A 24,618-nucleotide genomic window follows, 5' to 3' on the forward strand; every position below is an offset into this window, starting at 1 on the left:
AGGACATTTTTTTTGGTCTTCATGAGGAAACAAGCTTATAAAACACACAGGATTAAATTTTTTGACGATCTAACAACAGTAACACATAGAGTCTGTACAGAATAAAACATTACACCTATAGAGAGTCCCCATAAAACATGCAAACACAACGTGTGTGTGCCCAAGGTTTGTTTACACAAACATTCCCGGCGCGTATCGTGCGGAGCCTCGGCTACTCAGACCACATCTCTGTTATGTTGATTCCAGCATACAGACCACTCATCAGACGCTCTAAACCGGTTCTGAAACAGATTAAAACCTGGCCAGCAGGATCCATCTCTGCTCTTCCACGGTCACCTCCAGAACAGCAGTGACTCACAACGCTTATGGCAGGGCATTCAAGCGGTCACCAACTACAAGACAACTTCACCTGTCTGTGATGGTGACGCCTCACTACCAGATGCGCTGAATGACTTCTACGCACGTTTTGAGGCACAGAATAAAACAACGGTGAGGAAGTCCACCCCTCATACTAACGACCTGTTACTCTGCTTCACCACAGCTGATGTGAGGAAAACACTTTATAGAGTTAACCCACGGAAGTCTGCTGGACCAGACAACATTCCAGGCAGAGTACTAAAGGAGTATTCAGAGCAGCTAGCTGATGTCTTCACTGATATCTTCAATATCTCTCTGAGCAGCTCTGTCATTCTGAGGTGCCTCAAAACAACGATTGTCCAGGTGCCTAAGAAGCCTGTGGTTTCCATCGTCCCATCGCTCTCACACCAAGTGTGATGAAATGCTTCAAGAGGCTTGTCATGAGGCACATCAAGTCACAGCTACCACCTTGACTGACCCACTACAGTTTGCGTATCATCCATGGAGACCATCAAGAGCACCAGATTCCTTGGTGTTCATCTGGCGGATAACTTCATCTGGTCACTCAACACCAGCTCCATCACCAAGAAAGCCCAGCAGCGCCTCTACTTCTTGAGGAAGCAGAGGAAAGCTCATCTCCCTCCACCCATCCTGACTATGTTCTATAGGGGGACCATTGAGAGCGTCCTGTGCAGCTGCACTGCACTAGTTTGCACACTGGGTTTGCACTCTACTCCCTTGCTGTTTGCACTAGTCCACACACTTTGCACTTTATGTGGTTAAGACACTGTCTAAGCTCAATATGTGAAGTTGTATTTTGTTGTAAGTGTGACTCCATGTAACACCAGGTCTTGGAGAAACAGTGTCTCATTTCACTATGTACTGCACAGCTATATGTAGTTGAAATGACAATAAAAGCCACTTGACTTGACTTGAATTGAATTGGTTAAAGTGTTGAATAGTTTCCAGCTTTTAGGTTTTTTATTGACATGTAATCAATAGCATATTCATAGACAGCATCCAGTCATTAGAGTACTTCTTTAAACAATAGAAGAGTGTCTCGGCTATCAGTGTTCAGTCTGAGATCAACAGAGAAACACTTCAGAAACCCATCCAGTGTCCGATCGAACATCTGTTTTGATCTTTTTATTCACAGAGGATCACAGAGAAATCCTGTCAGAAATCTAGAAGATCTGTTCATCAGCTCATAAATCAATCTAACACATCCTTCTCCTCATCATCATGTACACAGGATTTAAATATTCAGCACTTTCTTCCTGCCGTGAACACAAACGTTTCTTTTACACATCAGAGATAAGAATGAAACCTTTTAAAACAATACAAAGCATTATACAAGAAATGAACAACACAAAAAAATGAATAGCATTAAATGAAGAAAGCTGAACACAGCTGGTTGTATTCATTCAAAGCAACTGCTGTAGTACTTTTGTCTCGCATCAATCAGGTCTGGACACGTCTGCCCTGATGGAGGAGATATATATATATGTATATATACACACACAGACAGCTGAAAGGAGAGACTGAATTAATAAGTGCTTATTAAGAGCCTTATCAATTGTTGCGTTGAACAAATACTTTTACAGCAAAGAACACAAAGCCATCATTTAAAAAATGTCTGGTTCTGTTTTAATTCGTAACAACACAGAAAACTTACATCTGCTTAACTCTATATATTGTTGTTTGGTCTCTGTATAAATGAACCAAATGTTTGTTTCCCCCAAAATATTTTACTTTGCCAGACTGTTATATATGTAAGTATATGTTTGTATGTAGTTAGCCGTCTCAGGAAGACAGTTGTTCTGACAGTCTCTCCAGCTCTTGAATCTCTCTGGAGACATCTAGAGAAAACACAATGATCTGTCCATCATCATCTCAGATAAACTTATGAACTTGATTAAAATAGTCATTCATGTACAATCATTTCCTAAAATCGAATGATTTGTCATTAGAGTCTTACTCGGCCAGCTGATTTTCCCGACATGTGAAAGAGCGAGCTCCACTGAAGGCCTGAGCTCAGACTCCAGGGTCTTCATTACATGCAGCTTCGTGTGAGAGACAGAGTTAGGCTGTTAAAAACACTCCTCGATCACAAGAACAAAAATCAATCAATTAAAACTTTTATCCTCTGGCGCTCCTCATTTGGAGCCACACTTTTTGTTCAAAAAAGACACATTGAAATGTTTAGATTTTGTTTGAAATGTTGATTGGAAGAATTAATTCTTCTTGAAATATTATTACTACAGATAAACCTGAACACAGAGAAAGCATTTTGTTGCACAAAACATTCTAATTCTGTAGGTCTTTTTGGTTATATCGGTATAACATACCAGCTTGTGTGTGACCGTGTGAGTGACCGTGAGTGTGTGAGTGTGTGTGAGTGACCGTGAGTGACCGTGAGTGTGTGTGTGAGTGACCGTGTGAGTGACCGACCGTGTGAGTGTGTGTGAGTGACCGTGAGTGACCGTGAGTGTGAGTGTGAGTGACCGTGTGAGTGACCGTGAGTGTGTGAGCGTGTGTGTGTTTTCATTCCAAATGCCATAAAATCCACAAAAGTCATAAAAATGTTGTACTATTCCGATAAAGCTGTAATGTTTTTTCTGTCAAAAGTGACTGAAGAGCACCAGAGGGTTAAATATAACCTAAAACATTTCAGACAGTATCTGTGACATTCATGATTGACAAATTACCTTCAAGTTTGTGAACATTTTAGCCACTTGAACCTTTGCCTCACTGAACATTTCATTTTGTAACCGTTCAATTGTTTCTTCAACGATGTTCTCCATCTTCTTCATTGCTCCTACTCCTCTCACATGGGCAGCTTCTGTAACAACCAGCATTTGATATTAATTCTTCATATTTCTATAGAGAAGCATCATGACACTAAAATCAAACACTTAACACTTATATCATACATGTACTGTAGCACACTCCACTACTATTAGCCCTTGGTAAAGTGAGCAAATAAGAAAAAAATAAAAAAAATATCTTTATCAATTAGGCTTTTGCTCAAAATATAAACCAAACACTTGGCTCTCACTGAAAACAATAAACATATTTAAACACAGCACAGTTCTATAATATAATATAATTGTTTTCTTACCTTCATAGCTAGGTGTCATTTTTATTTGAATGGTTTTCTGAATTGATGAGTAGATGTCCTTCTTTCTCTCAACAATCCATCTGATGAGTGATGCCTTCACTTTGTGTTCCTGTTCAGATACAGCGTTGATCAGATAAACACAACAAATGTGGTAATGTGTGAATAATGCTGCATATACAATCAATATTCAGGTAATAGTTGTAGGAGTTTAGAGTTTTGTGACCCAAAACTTTGTCTGTGCTTTTACAAATTATGTAGGATTTTCATTTACAGTCAGTTGTTGTTACGTGTTATAAAATGTCCACCAGCAGGTTCATTATTAGTAACCTTTTTCCCAATGAATCAGATTGACTGTATAGTTATTTATGTAGATTATGTCACAATGGTTTAAATGCATGATTACACAGTGCTCTGGAACTCTTTTTCTCAGATAACACCTGGCTAAAGCTAATAACACAGAGGCATCTGATACTGAGAGTTATCTTGAAGGGTTCTGCTTAAGCTGCTAGAAACTGGTTTTCTTCACAGAAGTTTTTTGTACTACAAAATAATACAGCATTTTAAATTATTATTAATCATCCAAATGACGCTGCTATACATGTATTATAACAGTGTAACGTGAATGTGAGGTAATAGGTGTCTGTGTCTTGATTTTCCTGTCAGGGTTTATTCTACTATAACCATCTGACACAATTTTTCCTTACTCAAGAATGAACCCAAACTGTTATGTAACATTATGTAATATAATGTAATGTAGTGTCTTTTTTAGTGCTTCTTAGTGCTTAGTGTGATTGTACACTGAAAACACAAGGGAAAACACACCGCTGATCTCACCTGTGTTTTGATGAAGTACTCAATGTGTTTTTGCCATAATGATCTTGGGGAGTCACTCTGGATGATGCTGAACTTGTCGAGATGTTCTTGCAATGATTTCCCTGTCTTGACATTATCATCAACACTGGAACCAAGAGAATATACCAAAAGTCATTTGTCTGAAAGCTATTCATATGTCTAAATCTAGTCATCCTGGTCTTTTTATTGTCTTTTATCCTTTGCACTATTCAGCACATTATATATGCAACAGAATATAATTGTAAAAATCAAATGTAGGCCAAGCCAAAAACAAGAATTAAGCACCCTTGGGACTCTGTGTGCCACTCTTTGTTTGAATCGGAATTACAGAAGTGTGCTTACATAATGACGCTGCCCACGGGCAGAGCGATTGATTGGGCTGCGGTAGTGTGGGATTTAGATCCCAACCTAAGGATTTCGGTAGATTACTTCCTCCAACAACTGCGCAAAGTTTTTGAATATCCTGCTGGGGGAAAGGATATATCAACTCAACTGCTCCAAATTTCGCAGGGGAGGAGATCCGCTGCCGATTCCACAATTAAATTCAGGGCGCAAGCAGCACAAAGCAGATGGAACGATGTTGCTCTCAAGTCTATCCCCAGAACTTCCAACCGAACTAGCAAGTAGGGGAGAAGAATTACCACTCTCTGAATTTGTCACACTCTCTGTTAAAATTGATAATCTCATGAGACAGGCACCCAAAACCAAAAGTTCCAAACCCAACCAATACCCCTACTAGTGACTATCGTTGAATTGACTACAGAGACCGTCTCTGCATTTAATAAGAAATTGGTCACTTTCGTCATTATACATCCCTGTCATTATACATCCCTGTCATTATACTGTACAGTGCTTTGATGCAACCTGTGTTGTTAAAAGCGCTATATAAATAAAAATGATTGAAATGATTGATTGATTGAACTGCTCCCTAACGCCATGCCACCTAAAGTAAAGTATACCCCTAATCACGTACTGAAAGTCTCCAGGTGCTGCCGAATTCTTCTTTGTTGAGAAGAATGGAGGATTACGACCATGTATTGATTACCGAGGTCTCAACAGTGTTACCAAGAAATTTCCTTATCTGCTTCCTCTTGTTCTGTCTGCCTTAGAACAGCTAAGGGAAATTACTATCTACACCAAGTTGGATCTACGAAGCGCATATACCCTCATCAGGATCAAGGAAGGGGATGAATGGAAAACAGCTTTTCTTACCACTAGGGGGCACTACGAGTACCAAGTTATGCTGTATGTGCTAGCCAACTCACCAGCCATTTTCCAATAATTAATTAATGAATTTTTTAAAGACATCCTCAATCGGTTCATCATTGCCTATACAGACGATATTCTCATCTTCTCCAACTCTCTCTCCGAAGACACCGTCCTATCTTCTCTATTAGAAAATCAACTGTACATCAAAGGGGAGAAATGTGAATTCCATGTAACTCAGACTCGGGTATCAAATCAGTCACCATGTAGTAAAGATGGACGAGCACAAGGTCACAGCAGTAACAGTATGGCCCCAACCCACAACCATCAAGGAACTGCAAAGGTTTCTGGGCTTTGCACATTTCTATCGACCATTCATCAGAAATTACAGCCATGTTGCAACCCCCCTAACATCACCCCTAAAGAGAAAACCTAAGTTTAGCCCCATTTCTCAGACATCCCAATTCCAGCTTGTCATTTATTGTTGAGGTGGACGCATCAGACCGCGGGATTGGAGCCGTCCTCTCCCAAAGATCCGAGCAGTCAGACAAACTTCACCCATGTGCCTTCTTTTCTCGAAGGCTAACCTCCGCTGAACGAAACTATGACGCCGGCAATAAAGAGCTTCTCTCAATGAAGGCAGCGATAGAAGAACAGTGGCATTGGCTCGAGGGTGTTACCCATCCATTTCAAGTCATCACTGACCATCGAAACCTTGAATATATAAAGAGTGCCAAGCATCTGAACCCTCACCAAGCCCGCTGGGCATTATTCTTTACTAGGTTCCATTTTACTGTCACATACTGCCCTGGTAGCAAGAATGGCAAAGTGGCAAAGACACCATGATCAACCGTCAGAATCTGTGCATCAAAAACTCATTCTCCACTCATCCATCATTCTCGGCTCTATTAACTGGGAAGTCATGGAGGAAATACAAAGGAACAAACCACCCACTCAATGCCCGCCAAATAAACAATACGTCCCGACAAGTCTCAGGCAATGCGTCATGCAATGGGTCCATTCGTTCCTTCCCGCCTGGCATCTCCCGCACTAATCAACTCATCCAAAACTCCTTTTGGCGCCTGAAATGACTCAACATATCACATCATTCATCAAATCATGCTCAAATCATCAAAAACCCCAAAAGATCTACCCTACGGTCTGCTTCAACCATTACCCATTCACCAATGACCCTGGTGTCATCTCTCCAAGATCACTGACCTGCCAAACTCCAATAATCATGATTCTTGTAATCATAGACCGGTTCTCTAAATCATGCCGCCTGATTCCACTAAAGGGACTCCCCACTGCTATGGAAACAGCTTTAGCAGTATTTAGTTTTCAGAGAATACGGATGATCTGAGGATATAGTCAGTGACCGAGGTGCTCAATTTACTTCCTACGTATGGTGAGCATTTTGTAACCAACTGGACATCAACGTAAGCCTTCTGTGAGGATATCACCCACAATCAAACGGCCAAGTGGAACATCTTAACCAACAAATTGGGAGATACCTTTGGAGTTATTGCAGCAGAGAGCAGCATCGCTGGTCAAATGCTCAGAACTCTTTGACGCACTCCTCCACCAGACTCACCTCCTTTCAGGTACCAGCCTTATAGAAAATGTGCATCTGAATGTGCGATGTGTGATTGTCACCCGGCGCCTTGCCCATCTTGGGACTCAGGGCTGCAGCCAGTGCTGAAAAGGTGTCCCCTCACCGTGGCCTTGACGCACTGACCTCAACTGAGTCTCGGTGCAGCAGCAGGAGGGCACCCTTGGTGACGAGCAGGCTACGGCAGAACCAGTGGTGAAGCGACTGCAGGTAGAGGATCATGCTGGGGGAGGATGAGCTGGATCGCCTATGTTTGCTTTTGTACTGCTGAGAACTGCTGGGCAAAGTCCTCGACTGTGTCACAGAACAACCCAGCCTGGGAGATGAAGGTGTCTAAAGGAACTGAATCTTGTCTGCATCCCACATCTTGGCCAGGTCAAGCCATAGATGATGCCTGGGCAACAAGAGTGGACATCGCCTTCCCGAGGGACCGTGCCGTGACCTTTGTCACTTGGAGTGAGAAGATGATCACCATACACAGCTCCTGCATCAACCCGGGTCAGTGCTACTCTCGTGCCTTGGCTTGGTGGACCTGCAGGATAGCCATGGCTTGCAGGGCAGAGACAGCCTGACCAGTGGCACTCTGGAGGGGAGCCAAGGGCGACTCCGCCAGGTGGGGGCATTGTGCAGGCACAAGTGCACTGCCACCTGCTCTCTCCACCTGGGGAACATCCACATACTCTCAAATGTGGTGATGGTTTCTAGCTGTGAAAGGTGCCATCCACAACTTCTTCTCCAGGAAGAAAGGAACCGGGTGTAGTGCAATTTGGAATCACAGTCAGCACCCAGGAACCAATCAACCAATTTCTTTTGTTTGATTTTCTTTTAAACTAGGCTATTTAAAAGTGACAAAAAGTGGAAAAACTCAAACAAACTAAAAGCAAACAACTGCTTGTTGCTGGATTCCCTAAAAGTGAAAGTGTGATGCTTACAGGGTATTTAAACCCGAAGGAAAGCGTTTAAAAGACGGTAAACTCAAACAACTCCCTACAATGGTGATACCGGTATACTGTGTTATCCTCACTCTCCCAACCCTAGAGGCAAGTCTTCATATGGAATTAAAGTGTAGAACTTACGGAAATATCAATTCAAACTCTGCATCGATGCTGTCATACATGTGCTTGCTCAAACACAAGTTTAACTCTAAAGGTGCATCCCAGTCTTTTGGCCAGTAAGTTCCTTTTCTCTCACACATCGCTCGATAAGTCTTATGAAAACCTCTGTTATCTTTTGGTCGAACCTAAAAATAAAAAACAAAATAAAAAAACATAAAAAGCCCAGCAAAATATTAAATATGCATTTTCAACTGAAATACACTTACAGAATGGAACATGTCTTGAGTGGTCTTCACACATGATCTCAGTGACTCTTCTACACCAGCTGAGAGACATTCTTCCAGATTCTTATAACACAAGTCAAAATGACTTTCCAGTTCTTTCAGTGCCTTGCATAGGTTCTTCTCCAAAACAATGTGGACATTGGATTTTGTCTTATTAAAACAAAATAATAAATACAATAGCAGTGAATTACAGAAAAACAACGACAACAATTGCATTTAAAACATCATCAATTCTCAGTCATACCATTTTTTCACCTGCCTCCAGTTGGACACCTTGGATCAAAGACAAAACCCCTTTTGCTTCATTCACATAATCTCTGGTCAGTTTTCTGTTGATGTTCTCATTAATATTCTTCAGAATATCCCTCAGCTTTGGAATCTCTACAGACAATTTTCAAATGTATTAAATTAATTCACCATTAAAACGCTTTCCAAGTAATGGCAAAAAAAGGTTTATTTTATTTTTAACAATACCGGTTTCTATAGCTTCCAGATTTCTTTCTGGCTTCAGGAATGCTTCAGAACTTACAGTAAAAACATCAATGATGAATCTCTCTTTTGAATCCTAAATAACAATATTAATCAATCAGTCAAATTACTTTATTTTCTCAAAGTTCTAAACACACAAAGAAACTAAGACTAATAACATTAAAAAAAATTCCAGTAAAAAATAAACGGCACAATTTAGGTTCCTCTTTAGGCATTTATTTGCTTTTTTTTTTGTGTGTGTAGTTTTAAGCACAAACCTCATGAAAGTTGTTTTCTCTGGAAGCAAGATCTTTGTAGCATTTTGCTTCTCAAGTACTTGTATTTGAAGTTGTTTTTACAAAAAAACCCCAAAAACATATACACACACACATATATATATATATATATATATATATATATATATATATATATATATATATATATATATATAAAATATAGTTTTGTCTTTGACTGCTCTAACCCATTTATCACTAGTCCTATTGATTCACAAAATATTATATTTCACAAAATTAATTGTAAATAGTAAGAATAGACAATAATTATACCCTGTTTCCAGCTTTTTTAAATTTTTCTTTCAATTTTTCCTTTGCGTAGTTGTTTCTATGAAGAATGCATTTTGTTTTCTTATCCTGAAAAACAATCAACACAAGATATTGTTTCTGTGTGTAAGGTGGTAAGAAATGAAGATTTTAGTCAGGATAAAATCATTTAAAAAGGACATTGCTTTCAAACATAAAACATTTACTACACATCTCAGCCTTTTCTTTGCTGAATTAGAAAGGTTTTAGTAAAAATACAATGTTCTTCATTAAAATGCATCCATTTTAACAATGTCATTATACAACAGTCTTTTGACAACATTCAAAATAAAGTCTTAATGGCATGTTGAGTATTAACTGAATAATGCAGAAAAATATATCAAACCTTTGGTCCAGTCATTTGTTGAGTGTCAAGTTGTTCATTTCTAAAGAAAAGTAAAATGAAAATCACAGAGCAAAGTCATTATTATGAAATTATACTCACAATAAACTGATATTGATCATTTCAATTATTTATTTTTAACATTTAATCATATTTGCGTTAATGTTGCAAAAGATGTCATTTAATGTAAAAAAAAAAGGCTTATTCTAACACAATGTATCCCTCTTCATCGATGTGATCGGTCTTGGTACAGATGAAGTTGATGTGTTTGCATTCTCCTCCTCCTCCCAAGTCCTGGATGCAGTGCTCTAATATTTCCCAGGGGTCTTTGTCTGAGGCGGCTCGGTTGATGTCGCTCACGATCCACACAGATGAACAGTGCTTCAGTTTCTAAGTCCGAACAAAGACAAAGGGAGAGTAAAGTATATACCTGTGGGTTGATCATGTGTTTCATGTATAACACACATTTATGAGGACTTAAAAGAGAAGTGTTTACAGATCTCCAGAGGTCATCTCTGATCTTGTTACAGTCTCTAGTTCCAGGAACATCCACCAGGACAATGTGCTCCAGGACTTCAGCACAGTCAGGAATCTTGATCGTCACACTCTTTATAACTGGCCAGTACCAGCCGCCGGGTTTTGACTCATTGTTTTTTATGTATTGATGAACCTCACTGATAATATTAGACAACTTTTGGGGAACAAAAATGAAATCCGATGACTTCCACAATATGTCTGCAATTTACATCTAATGTACCTATAACAAGAACACCATGTAACTTACGTTGTCTTTAGAGATGATTAACTTCCCAGCAGACAAAACATTGTTAATTTTAACATATTTGTCCTCTGTCTTAAGCTCTTTCAACGTTTTCTTCCTTGCATCATCTCCATACAATGCAATGATCTTTTCTTTAATATCATCTGATATAACGTTGTCCCTATCATTGTTGTTTTCTGATGAAACAATCTCCTTTTCCCATTCCTGCAAAATAACACAGGACACCATCCAGCACATTCTTATTTAATCTTGTTAAATTTTGCTATAAGGTTCTGAGCAAACCTCGTTAGAAATGAATTCAATCTCTGCTGTGTAGTTGGAGTCGTTCAGGTTTGCTTCCACCTGTGTAATCACAGACGTGCACGCACACACATTACCAGAAGGCAGTAGATAGTTTTTCCCAGGACCGCGTTTATTAGAGAGCTCTTTCCTACTCCTGTTCTTCCAAAAATCCCTATAGTTTCCTTCTTTATGCCATCTTTTTCAATTTTATTTAATTTTGAAATGCTGTCTCTGTGTTTAAAGGAAAGAATGGATATTAATGACACTGTTTTCAAAATGAAATGCAAATGAAATGTAAAATAATCTTAAACACTTACACAATTTCGTTTTTTAAAGCATTTACGGTGTGGTCTGTGTTCTCAATGGCCTGAATTTTGACCAGAATTCCTTCAATGATCTGCTTTGCTTTGTTTCTTATCTCTACATCTGTGTTCCATGAAAAAGAAATAAATAACAGGAATTCTTAACATCCACCCATGCCATTTACAAATTTGTACCTTTAAAGGATAGAATCACTTATCACTGGAGCAATACTGTTAAAAGACATCTTTGAACCTTTTTGGGGTGAATAAGTTATAGTAGATCTCTTTTAGAGTACTGCTCCAGTGACAAGCTAAATTTTTTTCTGACAGTGTACCATTTTTCCAGCATCTGCAATCAACACACGCATTCTACTTTAAACATAACTAGTGTATGTGCATGTTACAGAAAAAAAGGAATCAGAAAAATATCAACTAATGGTAGTCAGCTGATTTCCATAGATAACACTTCTTTCTGATACATAACTACAAAACTGTTCTGTGTATTTATCTAAATTGTATGGTATATATTATATTCATATATAAACATATAAGTACAAAAGTGAAGGGCTGTCCCCCACTAAGGATTTTTCTGGTTGACCAATAGTCAATCATTTTTATGCATTCGTCAACTAATCGCGTGATTATTCAATATAATTAGCCTTTAATTGCCTGTAGCTTAATAAGCGTTCAAGTGTAAACACAAAGCTTTCCACAGTAGGTATACTGTGATGTTTATAATTGTGTCAGTGAAGAACGTCTCGGTTACGTATGTAACCCATCGTCCCCTGAAGAAGGGAATGGAGACGTCACGTCGGATGACCGGCGAATTGGGATCTAGCTTCGAGAGACCAATCTACTTCAAGTGTATCTAAATGACCCAATTAGGATTGGCCTGCGCTAATCGCATCCAGCTGCCGCTAATTACAGCGCGAGTATAAATAAGCAGCGGGTACAGCACATATTCAGGTTTTCACTGAGGAGCCAAGCTAGTGACCCGACTCCTTCCACAGAGGTACAGCTCCGTGGCAACGAGACGTGACGCCTCCATTCCCTTCTTCAGGGGTCGAGGGTTGCATACGTAATCGAGATGTTCCCTTTCAGTTGATCACTCCGAGTCACATCAGGTGACCGACGAATTGGGATCCCTAACAAATGCCATGGACGTTGGCATTAGAGGAAGCTCCTTACCATGCTTCAAATCCAAAATAATATTTATCCAAAATATATTTATTTGACCACTAACAGTTTGTAGCAGTAAATGAGGAGGTATCATATGAAATATGGAGTACCTTAAGGACTAGGGCCGTCATTGTTTTAAATTGAACTGTCTCCTCTGGCTTGCCTTGTTGGGGACACTTAACTTCTAGTGATTATCAGTGAATTGATTCCAGAGACCGTCTCTGCATTTAATAACAAATTGTTCAATCTCTTCATTATACATCCCTGTCATTATATTCTTCTACTTTATACTGTTCAGTGCTTTGATACAATCTGTGTTGTTAAAAGCGCTATATAAATAAAAATTATTGATTGAATGATTGATTGATTGGGAAATGGCTCCAACTGAGTCTGGTTTCTCCCAAGGTTTTTTTTCTCTATTCTGTACGGATGGGATTTTAGTTTCTTGCCGCTGTCGCTTCTGGCTTGCTTTGCTGGGGACACTTAATTTTTAGCGATCACTGTTGATTTGATTACAGAGACCATCTCTTCATCAAAAATTGATTTTAATCTTGTTGTTACACATTACATGTCACAGTTGTAACAGTCTAAGTTACAGGTTTTTTGTATCGCATATTTTTACTGTGCCCTGTATGTGAGCAGTGTATTTGAGTGAATTATTACCACTAATAGCCACTTGAAGGCACTAGGGGCAAATGATATCCAGACATAAGTCCATTTATAAACGAGCAAGTCACTTCGTTTGATACACCATGGTGACAGGATGTGAGGTCTCAGTTTCCTTCTTCAGGGAACAAGGGTTACATGTGTAGTGTCACAAATGAGGGGCCTGAGGCGTGCGGATCCATATGCAGGCTTTTATTAAACGAAGGCATGGTCAAAACAGCCAGGCGAGGCAGTAACAAAATCCAGAAACAGGCGAAGGTCAGGTCAGGCAGCAAACAATCAGAGAATCAGAAGACAGGCAGGGTCAAAACCAAGGAATCTATACCTAGGGAAACACAAGGGATACTAGGAACAACAATCTAACAGGCGAAACAGGCGAACAATGCAACCTGCAGTTGAGTGGCTTGCTGCAGTATTTATAGTCCTGGAACAGGAAGTTGTCGCAGAGGGAGTAAATGCAGATCACCCAGAGGTCAGGGCTCCCTCTGCTGGCTTGATGACATAGCCCCCCTCCTAGGAGCGACTCCTGGCACTCCACAAAACAAACAAAACAAAACATAACTGGGAGCTTGGGAGGGGGTTCCGGGAGGGAGTCAGCACACGGAGTCCAGGGAGGAAGAGATGGAGGGAGGAGCCAGGGAGAAGAAAGGAGGAGTCCGGAGCGGGAGGCGATCCAGAGCCCAGCCATGATGGTCAGTGGTGGAGCCGACGGAGGGAGGAGCCATGGAGAGGTACCGGTACTCAACCCCCGATGGAGCCGACCGACGGCGGCGGAGCAGGTGGTCGAGGAGACTGAGGCGGACGCAGAGAGCCGAAGAGCCAGGGTGACACAGAGGTGCTGGAGGTCCTAGGCGATACCGCAGGCTTCGGCGACTGACGCGGAGACGGGGGACGAGAAGGACGCGAGCGGAGCCAGAGCGACAGAGGACTGAGGTGGAGCCGGGGGAAGGGAGGAACCTGACAGAGCCGGAGGGATGGAGGTACGAGGCGAAGCTGGAGGAGTGGAATACTGAGGCGACGGATGGTCGACGACCGACCAAGGCGTAGCCGGAGAGAAGATGGAGCCTGGTGGAGCTGGTGGATTGACAGGAGGGAGCTAGGAGCCTAAGGGAAGCCGACGGGTCTACAAGCCGAGGTGGAGTCCGGGGCTCGGAGGCGGGACGATGAAGCGAGGGATCCTTCACGCACGGCGGCGATGGAGACTGGCAGACCCGTGGCGAGCTCCAGGTGGAGGGCAGAGGATGAGTGCAGGGGCTGCTGGGATCCATTGACGACGTGTAGCAAGGGTGGGAGGGTGGGATAACTTGAGGCTTTGCACGAGGCGCGGGCACTGGAGGCTTTGCACGAGGCGCGGGCACTGGAGGCTTTGCACAAGGCGCGGGCACTGGAGGCTTTGCACGAGGCGCGGGCACTGGAGGCTTTGCACGAGGCACGGGCACTAGAGGCTTTGCACGAGGCGCGGGCACTGGAGGCTTTGCATGAGGCGCGGGTACTGGAGGCTTTGCACGAGGCACGGGCACTAGAGGCTATGCACGAGGTGCGAGCACTGGAGGCTTTGCACTGCAGGCGCGGGCACTGGAGGCTTTCCACTGCAGGCGGCCATCTTGGGAAGCGGCGCTGGGCAGGCGGCCATCTTGGGAAGTGGCGCTGGGCAGGCGGCCATCTTGGGAAGCGGCGCTGGGCAGGTGGCCATCTTGGGAAGCGGCACTGGGCAGGCGGCCATCTGGGAAGCGGCGCTGGGCAAGCGGCCATCTTGGGAAGCGGCGCTGGGCAGGCGGCCATCTTGGGAAGCGGCACTGGGCAGGTGGCCATCTGGGAAGCGGCGCTGGGCAGGCGGCCATCTTGGGCAGCGGCTCGGGGAAGGCGGCGGCCATCTTGTGAAAAGGCTCTGGGAAGGCAGCTCTTGAGTGGCTGATCTACTCCCTCATGAAACAACTCAATCAATAAACAGTCAGGTATGTCAGAGAGGTAAGCCATGTCCAGAAACTCTTGTGTATAATCTTCAATTGATCGGGTGCCTTGCTTGAGGGCCAATAAAGATCTAGCGAGGGTCCTACCTGGCCATGGATCAGGTGAAAAGCCGCTGGATCCTGGTGTGAGGTTGCATTCTGTCACGAATGAGGGGCCTGAGGCGTGCGGATCCATATGCAGGCTTTTATTAAATGAAGGCATGGTCAAAACAGGCAGGCGTCAAACAGGGCAAACAGATGTATAAGAGGCGAGGCAGTAACAAAATCCAGAAATAGGCGAAGGTCAGGTCAGGCAGCAAACAATCAGAGAATCAGAAGACAGGCAGGGTCAAAACCAAGGAATCTATAACTAGGGAAACACAAGGGATACTAGGAACAACAATCTAACAGGCGAAACAGGCGAACAATGCAACCTGCAGTTGAGTGGCTTGCTGCAGTATTTATAGTCCTGGAACAGGAAGTTGTCGCAGAGGGAGTGAATGCAGATCACCCAGAGGTCAGGGCTCCCTCTGCTGGCTTGGTGACATGTAGCCTAGACTTTCCCTTTCAGTCGGTCACCCTGGGTCACATCGGTGACCGATGAATTGGGATCCCTTCCAAAGCGCCATGGATGCTGCACTTTCCAGTGTCGTGGGAGCCTCCCACACCACCTCTTCTTAGTGTAGACCGGGGCTCACCACAAGATGGCCAGCTCACCATATAAAAACACTACATACTCAGTGAAGGAACATTATGCCTTCTCTACTATGTGTGTGTGTATGAACTCTGACCTAAATGCGACGGAGATGCCTTGTGTGTACAGAGAACTGTTTTGGCTAGATAGCAACTGGCCCTTCTACCACCTCAAGGTGACAATGTATCTTGCTTTCACAAGGTTCTCACTCCCACTGTTTTTCCCTCTTGTTGGCTATTTGGTTTTGCTGAGCTGTTAGAACAAGTTTAACCAATATTACCATATATGTATATGTTTTAATATGTTATGGCTTGGGGACCAAGTTCCTCCTTTTGGGTGCACTCCTATTTTTCCCGATGTATATAAGCTGAAGACAGACTTGATGTTTAAGAGCATTTGTTTGAATAAACCAGATTGATTTCACTCGTGTGGTTTTATCGGACTGTGCTTCCAGCGCGCTGAACCAAGGGTACACATCTACCAGCGATACAGACAGAGGGGACCTGCTGCGGTGCAGACTGAAGTGCACGCACTATTTCATAATTTCCTACACACTCAGCAAGACTGGAACACAAAACCTGTTCCGTTTAGACTAGCAACATTGTGGAAGTCCTGACCTTCCTGAAGGAGGTTCTAGTATGCTTACTCATATGATCATCCCTCAGGAAAGGTGCTGGAGAAACACAGGTTCTAAGACTATACCTTTTAAGTCACTACATATGGACCTCAGCCTCCTACTGGTTCTCAAGGATTCAGCGAAAAAAGGACCTGGTGCCGGATGGTGTGTCTGACTGCTGAGGGGACAGAAGAGCTTTGTGTTCCTGAAACTTTGTGTCCAGTCAACATTGCATCTTAAGGCCTGGACAGAACAGAGCAAAGTCTTCTACAGGGAGACACACACATTTGTAGTCGCACACATTTTTATTTGCAAATGTGAGTGAAATGTTTGCACTGTTGATCCCTGGTCATGTTGATCCGGATCCCTGGGCTGTCATAAGGAGCATCAGTTTTCGAAACCTGCTCCTCATCCTCTCTGACCTTGCACAGTGTTTGTGCTAGAACACTCACTGTGAGGAAAGCACACTTTCGTAGGCCCTGGTCCAGCTGTGTGTCAGCTCATCCATGCCGAATGTTCCCTCCGTCAGGGGGTAAAAGAGTTGGCAATGAGAGGTTGAGGGCGATTTGCAACTACAGGAGAACAGACCACACCCTGATAAAAGTGCATCCCAATCATCGCAAATACTGCAGATGTCCTACTGGAAACCGCATGGACCCAAGATTCACACTGAAAACAGTAAAGTTTGGTGGAGGAAAAATCATGTTTTAGGGTTACATTCAAGCATGGGGGTGTACGAGAGTGGATGGCAACATCAACAGCTTAAGGTATCAAGACATTCTCGCTGCCCATTAATTTCTAAACCACAGGAAAAGAAAATTCTTTAGCAGGATGCCGCTCCATCTCATACCTCAAAGTTCCTGAATGCAAAGAAGTCCAAGGTGCTCTAGGATTGGCTTGCCTAGTTACTAGACATGAACGTTATTGAGCATGTGTGGGGTAAGATGAAGGAGGAAGCACCGAAGATGAAACCAAAGAATCTTGTTGAACTCTGGGAGTCCTGGAAGAATGCTTTCTTTGTCATTCCAGATAACCTCTTAAAAAAGTTATTGCCGAGACGTATGGATACAGTCCTCCAACTTCATGGAAGTCATACACAATATTAATTCTTTTTCCACTGCAACATGACTTTACATGTTCTTTACTGTACATTAGTTCTGTTAAGTAGCAAGACTTTTGTCTAAGCAAAGTCTGACTTTTTTGTCCTAATTAAATAATTAAAAATCAAGGCATGATAAGATTTTATTTTGGTAAAACAAGTGTAATCTAGAGGAGTTTGCCTTTCATATAAGCCACTTCTGATTTCAAATGATCAACTAGAAGTCAAGTTATTATTTGTAGTTCCTACAACTTGGATAGGCAAGAAGACTTTTGTTAGGGCGTATAGGTTGATGTAAACAGCGGTTGCCGTTTTGTCTGTGTGGAACAATACATGCTTGCTTTGAAGACATTCTTTGAGGTGGCTCAGGGCGAGTCATACTGCTAGTAACTCTAGGCAGTTGATGTACAAGTGCAGTTGAGATACACAGAGTGACGGACTGAAAGGGAACTGAGCATAGTGCTGTTTGTTGTTTTTTCCTGTTGTACTGAAATAATATTGAACTGTGACCCCTGTACCGAGGTGTGTACCAAACCGTGTATCATGCCACCCCTAATATATATATATATATATATATATATATATGTACACACTCACACACACACACACACACTAGAACAACATTGTGGTTATGTGCTCAAATGGTACAATGAAAAACAAAACTAAGGAAATATTTAAATACTTAAAACCTAATTTAGATTAGAAATTAAATAAAAAGAATGTGTGGATAAAATACTTGGGCATATTAATAATCAGAGGTAAAATTGTACAATTGTGTTTTTTCAGAATTGACTTGCCTGTAGTCATCAATGACTGTGGAGACTCATCACGCTTTCTTTTAGTACCTGTTAGGGAATTCATAATGATCAATAATTTCCTAAATGGAAATCTTTACTGAAAGCTAGCAAACATTTATAGTAATGAGATTTTATACCATGACTAATTATTGTGGTTTGGGTGGAAAAGCCTAAAAGGAAAAAAAAAACATTTCACATTAAAGACTCTTATCATTCCTATATGGGAGACTCTAGAAAAATGTCTAGATGTCTAGTCTATTTGACTTTAGCTAGACAAATTGCAATTGCATTAATATAGACCTTACAGACATTAAAAATCTTTTAAAAGTTTTATTAAAATCCCCCATGTTATACACTTTTCGATTTAATATAGATACAATGATATAAGAATGTTAAGAAATGTTTTGATTACTTGCATCATGGGATCCCGCTCGGGAGCCCAATTGCCTCTGATCTTTATAGAAAAGGCCAATAGTAATTGGCTAGTGGTATGCCAAGCCCCTCCCCTGTGTATAGGGGTATATAAGATGGCGATATATAAGGATCGCCACCTTAACTTGTGTGGAGGGGTTTGAGTGCCTGAATGACCCTAGGAGCTAGGTTGTCCGGGGCTATATGCTCCTGGTAGGGTCTCCCAAGGCAAACAGGTCCTAGGTGACAAGCCAGACAAAGAGCGGTCCACCTCACCCCTTATGGATAAAAACCGTAATGGAGTCGCGACGTCGCCCGGTATGGCGCAGCCGGGGCCCCGCCATGGAGCCAGGCCTGGGGCCGGGGCGGCATGCGAGCGCCTGGTGGCCGGGTCTTGCCCCACGGGACCCGCCGGGCTCAGCCCGAAACAGCGACGTGGGGCCATCCTCCCGTGGGCCCACCACCTGCAGGAGGGACCGTAAGGGGCCGGTGCCTTGTGGTTTGGGTGGCAGTCGAAGGCGGGGACCTCGACAACCCAACCCCTGGACTCAGAACCTAGTTCTAGGGACATGGAACGTCACCTCTCTGGGGGGGAAGGAGCCTGAGTTGTTGCGGGAGGTCGAGAGATACCGGCTAGAGATAGTCGGGCTCACCTCCACGCACTGCTTGGGCTCTGGAACCCATCTCCTCGAAAGGGGCTGGACTCTTCACTACTCTGGTGTTGCCCACAGTGAGAGGCGGCAGGCTGGTGTGGGCTTGCTCATAGCTCCCCAGCTTAGCCGCCATGTGTTGGAGTTTAACCCGGTGGACGGGAGGTCGCCTCCCTGCGACTCCGGGTTGGGGGGAGGACTCTCACTGTCATTTGTGCCTACGGGCCGAATGGCAGTGTAGAGTACCCGGCCTTCTTGGAGTCCCTGGGAGGGGTGCTGGAAAGTGCTCCAACCGGGACTCTATCGTCCTGCTGGGGACTTCAACGCTCACGTTGGTGATGCTAGTGACACCTGGAGGGGCGTGATTGGGAGGAACGGCCCCCCCGATCTAAACCTGAGTGGTGTTCTGTTGTTGGAATTCTGTGCTAGTCACGGTCTGTCCATAACGAACACCATGTTCAAGCATAAGGGTGTCCACCAGTACACGTGGCATCAGGACACCCTAGGGCGGAGGTCGATGATCGACTTTGTGGTTGTATCATCTGATCTCCGCCGCATGTCTTGGACACTCGGGTGAAGAGAGGGGCGGAGCTGTCAACTGATCACCACCTGGTGGTGAGTTGGATTCGTTGGCGGGGGAGGAGGCCAGACAGACTTGGCAGACCTAAACGCACTGTGAGGGTCTGTTGGGAACGTTTGGCAGAGACCCCTGTCAGGAGATCTTCAACTCCGCCTCCGGCAGAGCTTTGACGGATTCCGAGGAGGCTGGAGACATTGAGTCCGAGTGGACTATGTTCTCTACCTCTTTGGTCGACGCAGCCGTCCGGAGCTGTGGCCGTAAAGTCTCCGGTGCATGTCGTGGCGGCAACCCCGAACCCGATGGTGGACATCGGAAGTAAGGGATGCCGCCAAGCTGAAGAAGGAGTCCTATCGGGCCTGGTTGGCTCATGGGACTCCTGAGGCAGCTGACAGGTACCGTGGGCCAAGCGGACCGCTGCCCGGTGGTTGTGCAGGCAAAAACTCGGGTCTGGGAGGAGTTCGGGAGGCCATGGAAAATGACTATCGGACGGCCTCAAAGAGGTTCTGGCAAACCGTCCGACGCCTCAGAAAAGGGAAGCAGTGCCCTGCCTACACCGTATACAGTGCTGGTGGGAACCTGCTAACCTCGACTGGGGATATTGTTGGGCGGTGGAAGGAATACTTTGAGGACCTCCTCAATCCCGCCAACACGTCTTCCACTGAGGGAGCAGAGGCCGGGGACCCGGGGGGGGACTCGACCATCACCCTGGCTGAGGTCACTGAGGTTGTTGAGAAGCTCCTCGGTGGCAAGGCACCAGGGGTGGACGAGATCCGCCCGGAGTACCTCAGGTCTCTGGATGTTGTAGGGCTGTCTTGGCTGACACGCCTCTGCAGCATCGCGTGGACGCGGGGACAGTACCTCTGGACTGGCAGACCGGGGTGGTGGTTCCTCTTTTAAGAAGGGGGACCGGAGGGTGTGCTCCAACTATAGGGGGATCACACTTCTCAGCCTCCTGGGAAAGTCTATGCCAGGGTACTGGAGAGGAGAATCCGTCCGATAGTTGAACCTCAGCTTCAAGAGGAACAATGCGGGTTTCGTCCTGGACGTGGAACACTGGACCAGCTCTATACTCTCTTCAGGATGCTGGAGGGTTCTGGGAGTTTGCCCAACCAGTCCACATGTGTTTTGTGGATTTGGAGAAGGCATTCGACCGGGTTCCTCGTGGTGTCCTGTGGGGGTGCTCTGGGAATATGGGGTAAGGGGCCCTTTGCTAAGGGCTGTCCAATCCCTGTATGATCAGAGCAGGAGCTTGGTTCGCATTGCCAGCATTAAGTCAGACTTGTTCCCAGTGCATGTTGGACTCCGACAGGGCTGCCCTTTGTCACCGGTCCTGTTCATTATTTTTATGGACAGGATTTCTAGGCGCAGCCGGGGCCGGAGGGGGTCTGGTTTGGTGACCACAGAATAGCTTCTCTGCTTTTTGCTGATGATGTTGTTCTGTTGGCTACATCTGGCCATGACCTACAGTGTGCGCTGGGGCGGTTTGCAGCTGAGTGTGAAGCGGCTGGGATGAGAATCAGCACCTCCAAGTCTGAGGCCATGGTCCTCAGTCGGACAAGGGTGGCTTGCCCCTTCAGGTTGGTGGGAGCTCCTGCCCCAGGTGGAGGAGTTTAAGTATCTTGGGGTCTTGTTCACGAGTGAGGGAAGGATGGAACGAGAGATCGACAGACGGATCGGTGCAGCTTCTGCAGTAATGCGGTCGCTGTACTGGTCTGTCATGGTGAAGAAGGAGCTAAGCCGCAAGGCTTAAGCTCTCGATTTATCGGTCGATTCGTTCCTACTTCACCTATGGTCATGAGCTTTGGGTCATGACCGAAAGGATGAGATCTCGGATACAAGCGGCCGAAATGAGTTTCCTCCGTAGGGTGGCTGGGCGCTCCCTTAGAGATAGGGTGAGGAGTTCAGTCACCGGGAGGAGCTCGAGTAGACCCGCTGCTCCTCCACATCGAGAGAGGCCAGCTGAGGTGGCTCGGGCATCTGTTCCGGATGCCTCCAGGACGCCTCCCAAGGGAGGTGTTCCGGGCATGTCCCACCGGGAGGAGGCCCCGGGGAAGACCTAGGACACGCTGGAGGGACTATGTCTCTCGGCTGGCCTGGGAGCGCCTCGGTGTTCCCCCGGAAGAGCTGGAGGAAGTGTCTGGGGAGAGGGGAGTCTGGGCGTCCCTGCTTAGACTGTTGCCCCCGCGACCCGGCCCCGGATAAGCGGAAGAAGAAGAAGAAGAAGAAGAAGATGGCGATGTACAACCACTACTCTGGTTTATGCTGAGGAGCCGTGAGCTTACCCGACTCCCAGCGTGGATCAATGTTGTCTCTGTTCCCTCCTTCATGGAACGAGGGTTACACCAGTAACCAAGATGTTCCCTTCAGACATTCACTATGACGTTTTGTCATTGACTGATGTCATGGAGTCCCTATGGAAGACACCATAACCTTAACCATGTCACATGGTTGCGGTACAAATGCTGACAGACTAGTGTGTCAAACAAATGAGACTCAACACGTAACCATCTCAATGCCCTGGGGGCCGGCTGGAGCGGGCCCACCAGGGATGCCTGGTTCTTCAGAAGCATAGGTTGGGGGCAGAGCACACTAAATAGTAGTAAAGATACAGAAGATTGAACAAGGGGAACATGGTGGGGAAAAAAACACTGGGGCATTGCTGGTAGTCATGACCGGAGCTCCAAAAGAGACACTAGATCCCTCCATGGGGCAAAGCTGGGAGGGATCAGGAGTGAGGACTGACCCGGCGGAGTGTTGCTGACTGTGATCCTCAGGTCTGCCTTACCGCTAGCCAGCACAGCCGGGTGTCTTTAAGCCCTGCCAAACTGGGCTGGGTAGCAGGCAAGCCATGGGCACGCACTCATGTGGGCATGATCCATCTACGAACACCGTCTTGGCGTGTTTACAGCCTAGAAGTGAGACAGCGGTTGTGTCCATCATCTAAAGTGAGGAAACTACTGCACCCGAAGCACATGGTCGAAAAGATATCCCAGAGAACATACAGACCGTGCAGATGTTAGAAAATTGCTCTTTTAGCTGGTCTGCCCAGGGAAGGATCACTACACACCAGCGATCAACTCCACTGCCATGCAGTTCTCTCCACAGACAAAAATCCTCCAACAGCAACAACAACTCTTCTTACGCCGCCATCTTTTATACCTGTATGTATTGGGGAGGGGTTTGACATGCAAATACCACTAGCCGATTCCTATTGGTCTTTTTCTCTAAAGATCAGAGACGATTGGGCTCCAGAGTGGAATCCCATGACCTCAGTCAATGATGTAACATCATAGTGACTGACTGAAAGGAACTTTGTGATACTGTCATTGATCCTGTATGTTCACGCTGTATTGCTAGAGGAGATTTGGCATCTAACAGCCGAGTTTGATCTTTTCACCTTTTTGCCTCTTGCCATAGTTGCCTTGGGCTTTCTCACAGACAAATATATTAGGGCATATTTTATAAAATGTTGCTTTAAATAGAAACACTCAATGAAAAGCTTATAGAACTCAAGACATTAATGCCACAATATGTTTCTGTAAAGTTGCTTTGAAACTATAAAAAACAATATATTTAGTAAATCTGACTTGATTACCAAGAACGTTCAGACCAGAAGATCTGGACTAGCTAAAACAATTATTTGCTCTAGTCAGAGCTCAAGAGACATTAAATTTCACTCCATATTATAAAATTTTACCATCAATGGACTTTCCTGTCTGCAGTGAAGGATTTTGCCTTTCAAGAGATCCAAAAGATGTACAGGGTCTAAAAAAAAGAACAATTCCAACAAACTTGAAAATAAGTTACATATTATTTAGTATATAGTATTTATTTGCTGACGTTCTCAAAAATCCAGCAGATCTACTAAAAAACACAGAAGGTGCTGAAACACTCTCTTTAACACTTACTTTTTTCCTTCTTCCTCTGCCCTAAGTGTCTGGCCAGCCAAAAGTGCACATCATAGAATCACAAAATTTGGCAGGATTGTTCCAAATTTTACTACATACTCAGGTGTACACACACCCTGATCAAACCATAGGTGGTGCTATAAGTACTTTTATATTTCTTTTATCTCCACAACTATGCAGGTTACAATCAAAATATTTTTTTCCTCTAACTCTCTGTGTCAAGCCAAACGTTTCAAATGTATATATATGGAGAGTTTTTACCATGCATAACATTATATGACCAGCTGAACTGTTTTGAGCTGTTTTATAAATCTACTTTTATAAAATAGTTCTAGATTATTTGTACAATCAACACCAGATTTTGTGTGTATTATCTAGAGACCCTCGTGACAACAAAAGAATTTGGAATTATCAAATTATTTGGAAGATATAGTTTAATAAGTGCATGGAGGAATGGCCACAAACTGTATTGGCATATATCTTCTTAACGGTTTGACTAATTGAAATACTTTTTTTCAATACCGTCTATAGATGGCATATGATACATTTTGTGTGAATCAGTCGAGTACAAAATGTTGTACTAATGCTGTCAACACACAGGTTATAAAATGAACATTTTTCAGCAGTTTGTCAGGGATCAACTACACATACATCAATGCACATACATTGAAATGTGTAAATCAATAATAATAATAAATATAGTTGCAAGCTGTAATTACGGGGCCAAGCACTCCAATAGCAAAAAGAGGAGCATCAGACCAAATGCAACAATGAGTAATTAAAGCCATTTTAGGATGACTTTAGTTA

The 24,618-nt window shown here is 44.1% G+C and overlaps 1 protein-coding gene across 1 annotated transcript; it reads right to left on the reverse strand.

The window, feature by feature from the left end:
- Positions 1-1,328: 1,328 nt before the first annotated feature.
- LOC122331822 (nuclear GTPase SLIP-GC-like) lies at positions 1,329-23,643 on the reverse strand. Its single transcript, XM_043229350.1, is given in 20 exon segments — positions 1,329-2,216; positions 2,336-2,420; positions 3,066-3,199; positions 3,479-3,587; positions 4,313-4,436; positions 8,225-8,388; positions 8,470-8,637; positions 8,732-8,868; positions 8,962-9,052; positions 9,522-9,605; positions 9,901-9,940; positions 10,109-10,287; positions 10,394-10,588; positions 10,682-10,882; positions 10,961-11,079; positions 11,082-11,191; positions 11,278-11,386; positions 18,263-18,310; positions 18,400-18,432; positions 23,601-23,643. Coding segments are annotated over 18 exon segments (2,115 nt in total). The 5' UTR covers positions 18,273-18,310; positions 18,400-18,432; positions 23,601-23,643; the 3' UTR covers positions 1,329-2,160.
- Between the last annotated feature and the right edge of the window lie 975 nt (positions 23,644-24,618).

The sequence above is a fragment of the Puntigrus tetrazona genome, chromosome 3 (genome assembly GCF_018831695.1).
Source record: "Puntigrus tetrazona isolate hp1 chromosome 3, ASM1883169v1, whole genome shotgun sequence".
In the NCBI taxonomy this organism is placed as follows: domain Eukaryota; kingdom Metazoa; phylum Chordata; class Actinopteri; order Cypriniformes; family Cyprinidae; genus Puntigrus; species Puntigrus tetrazona.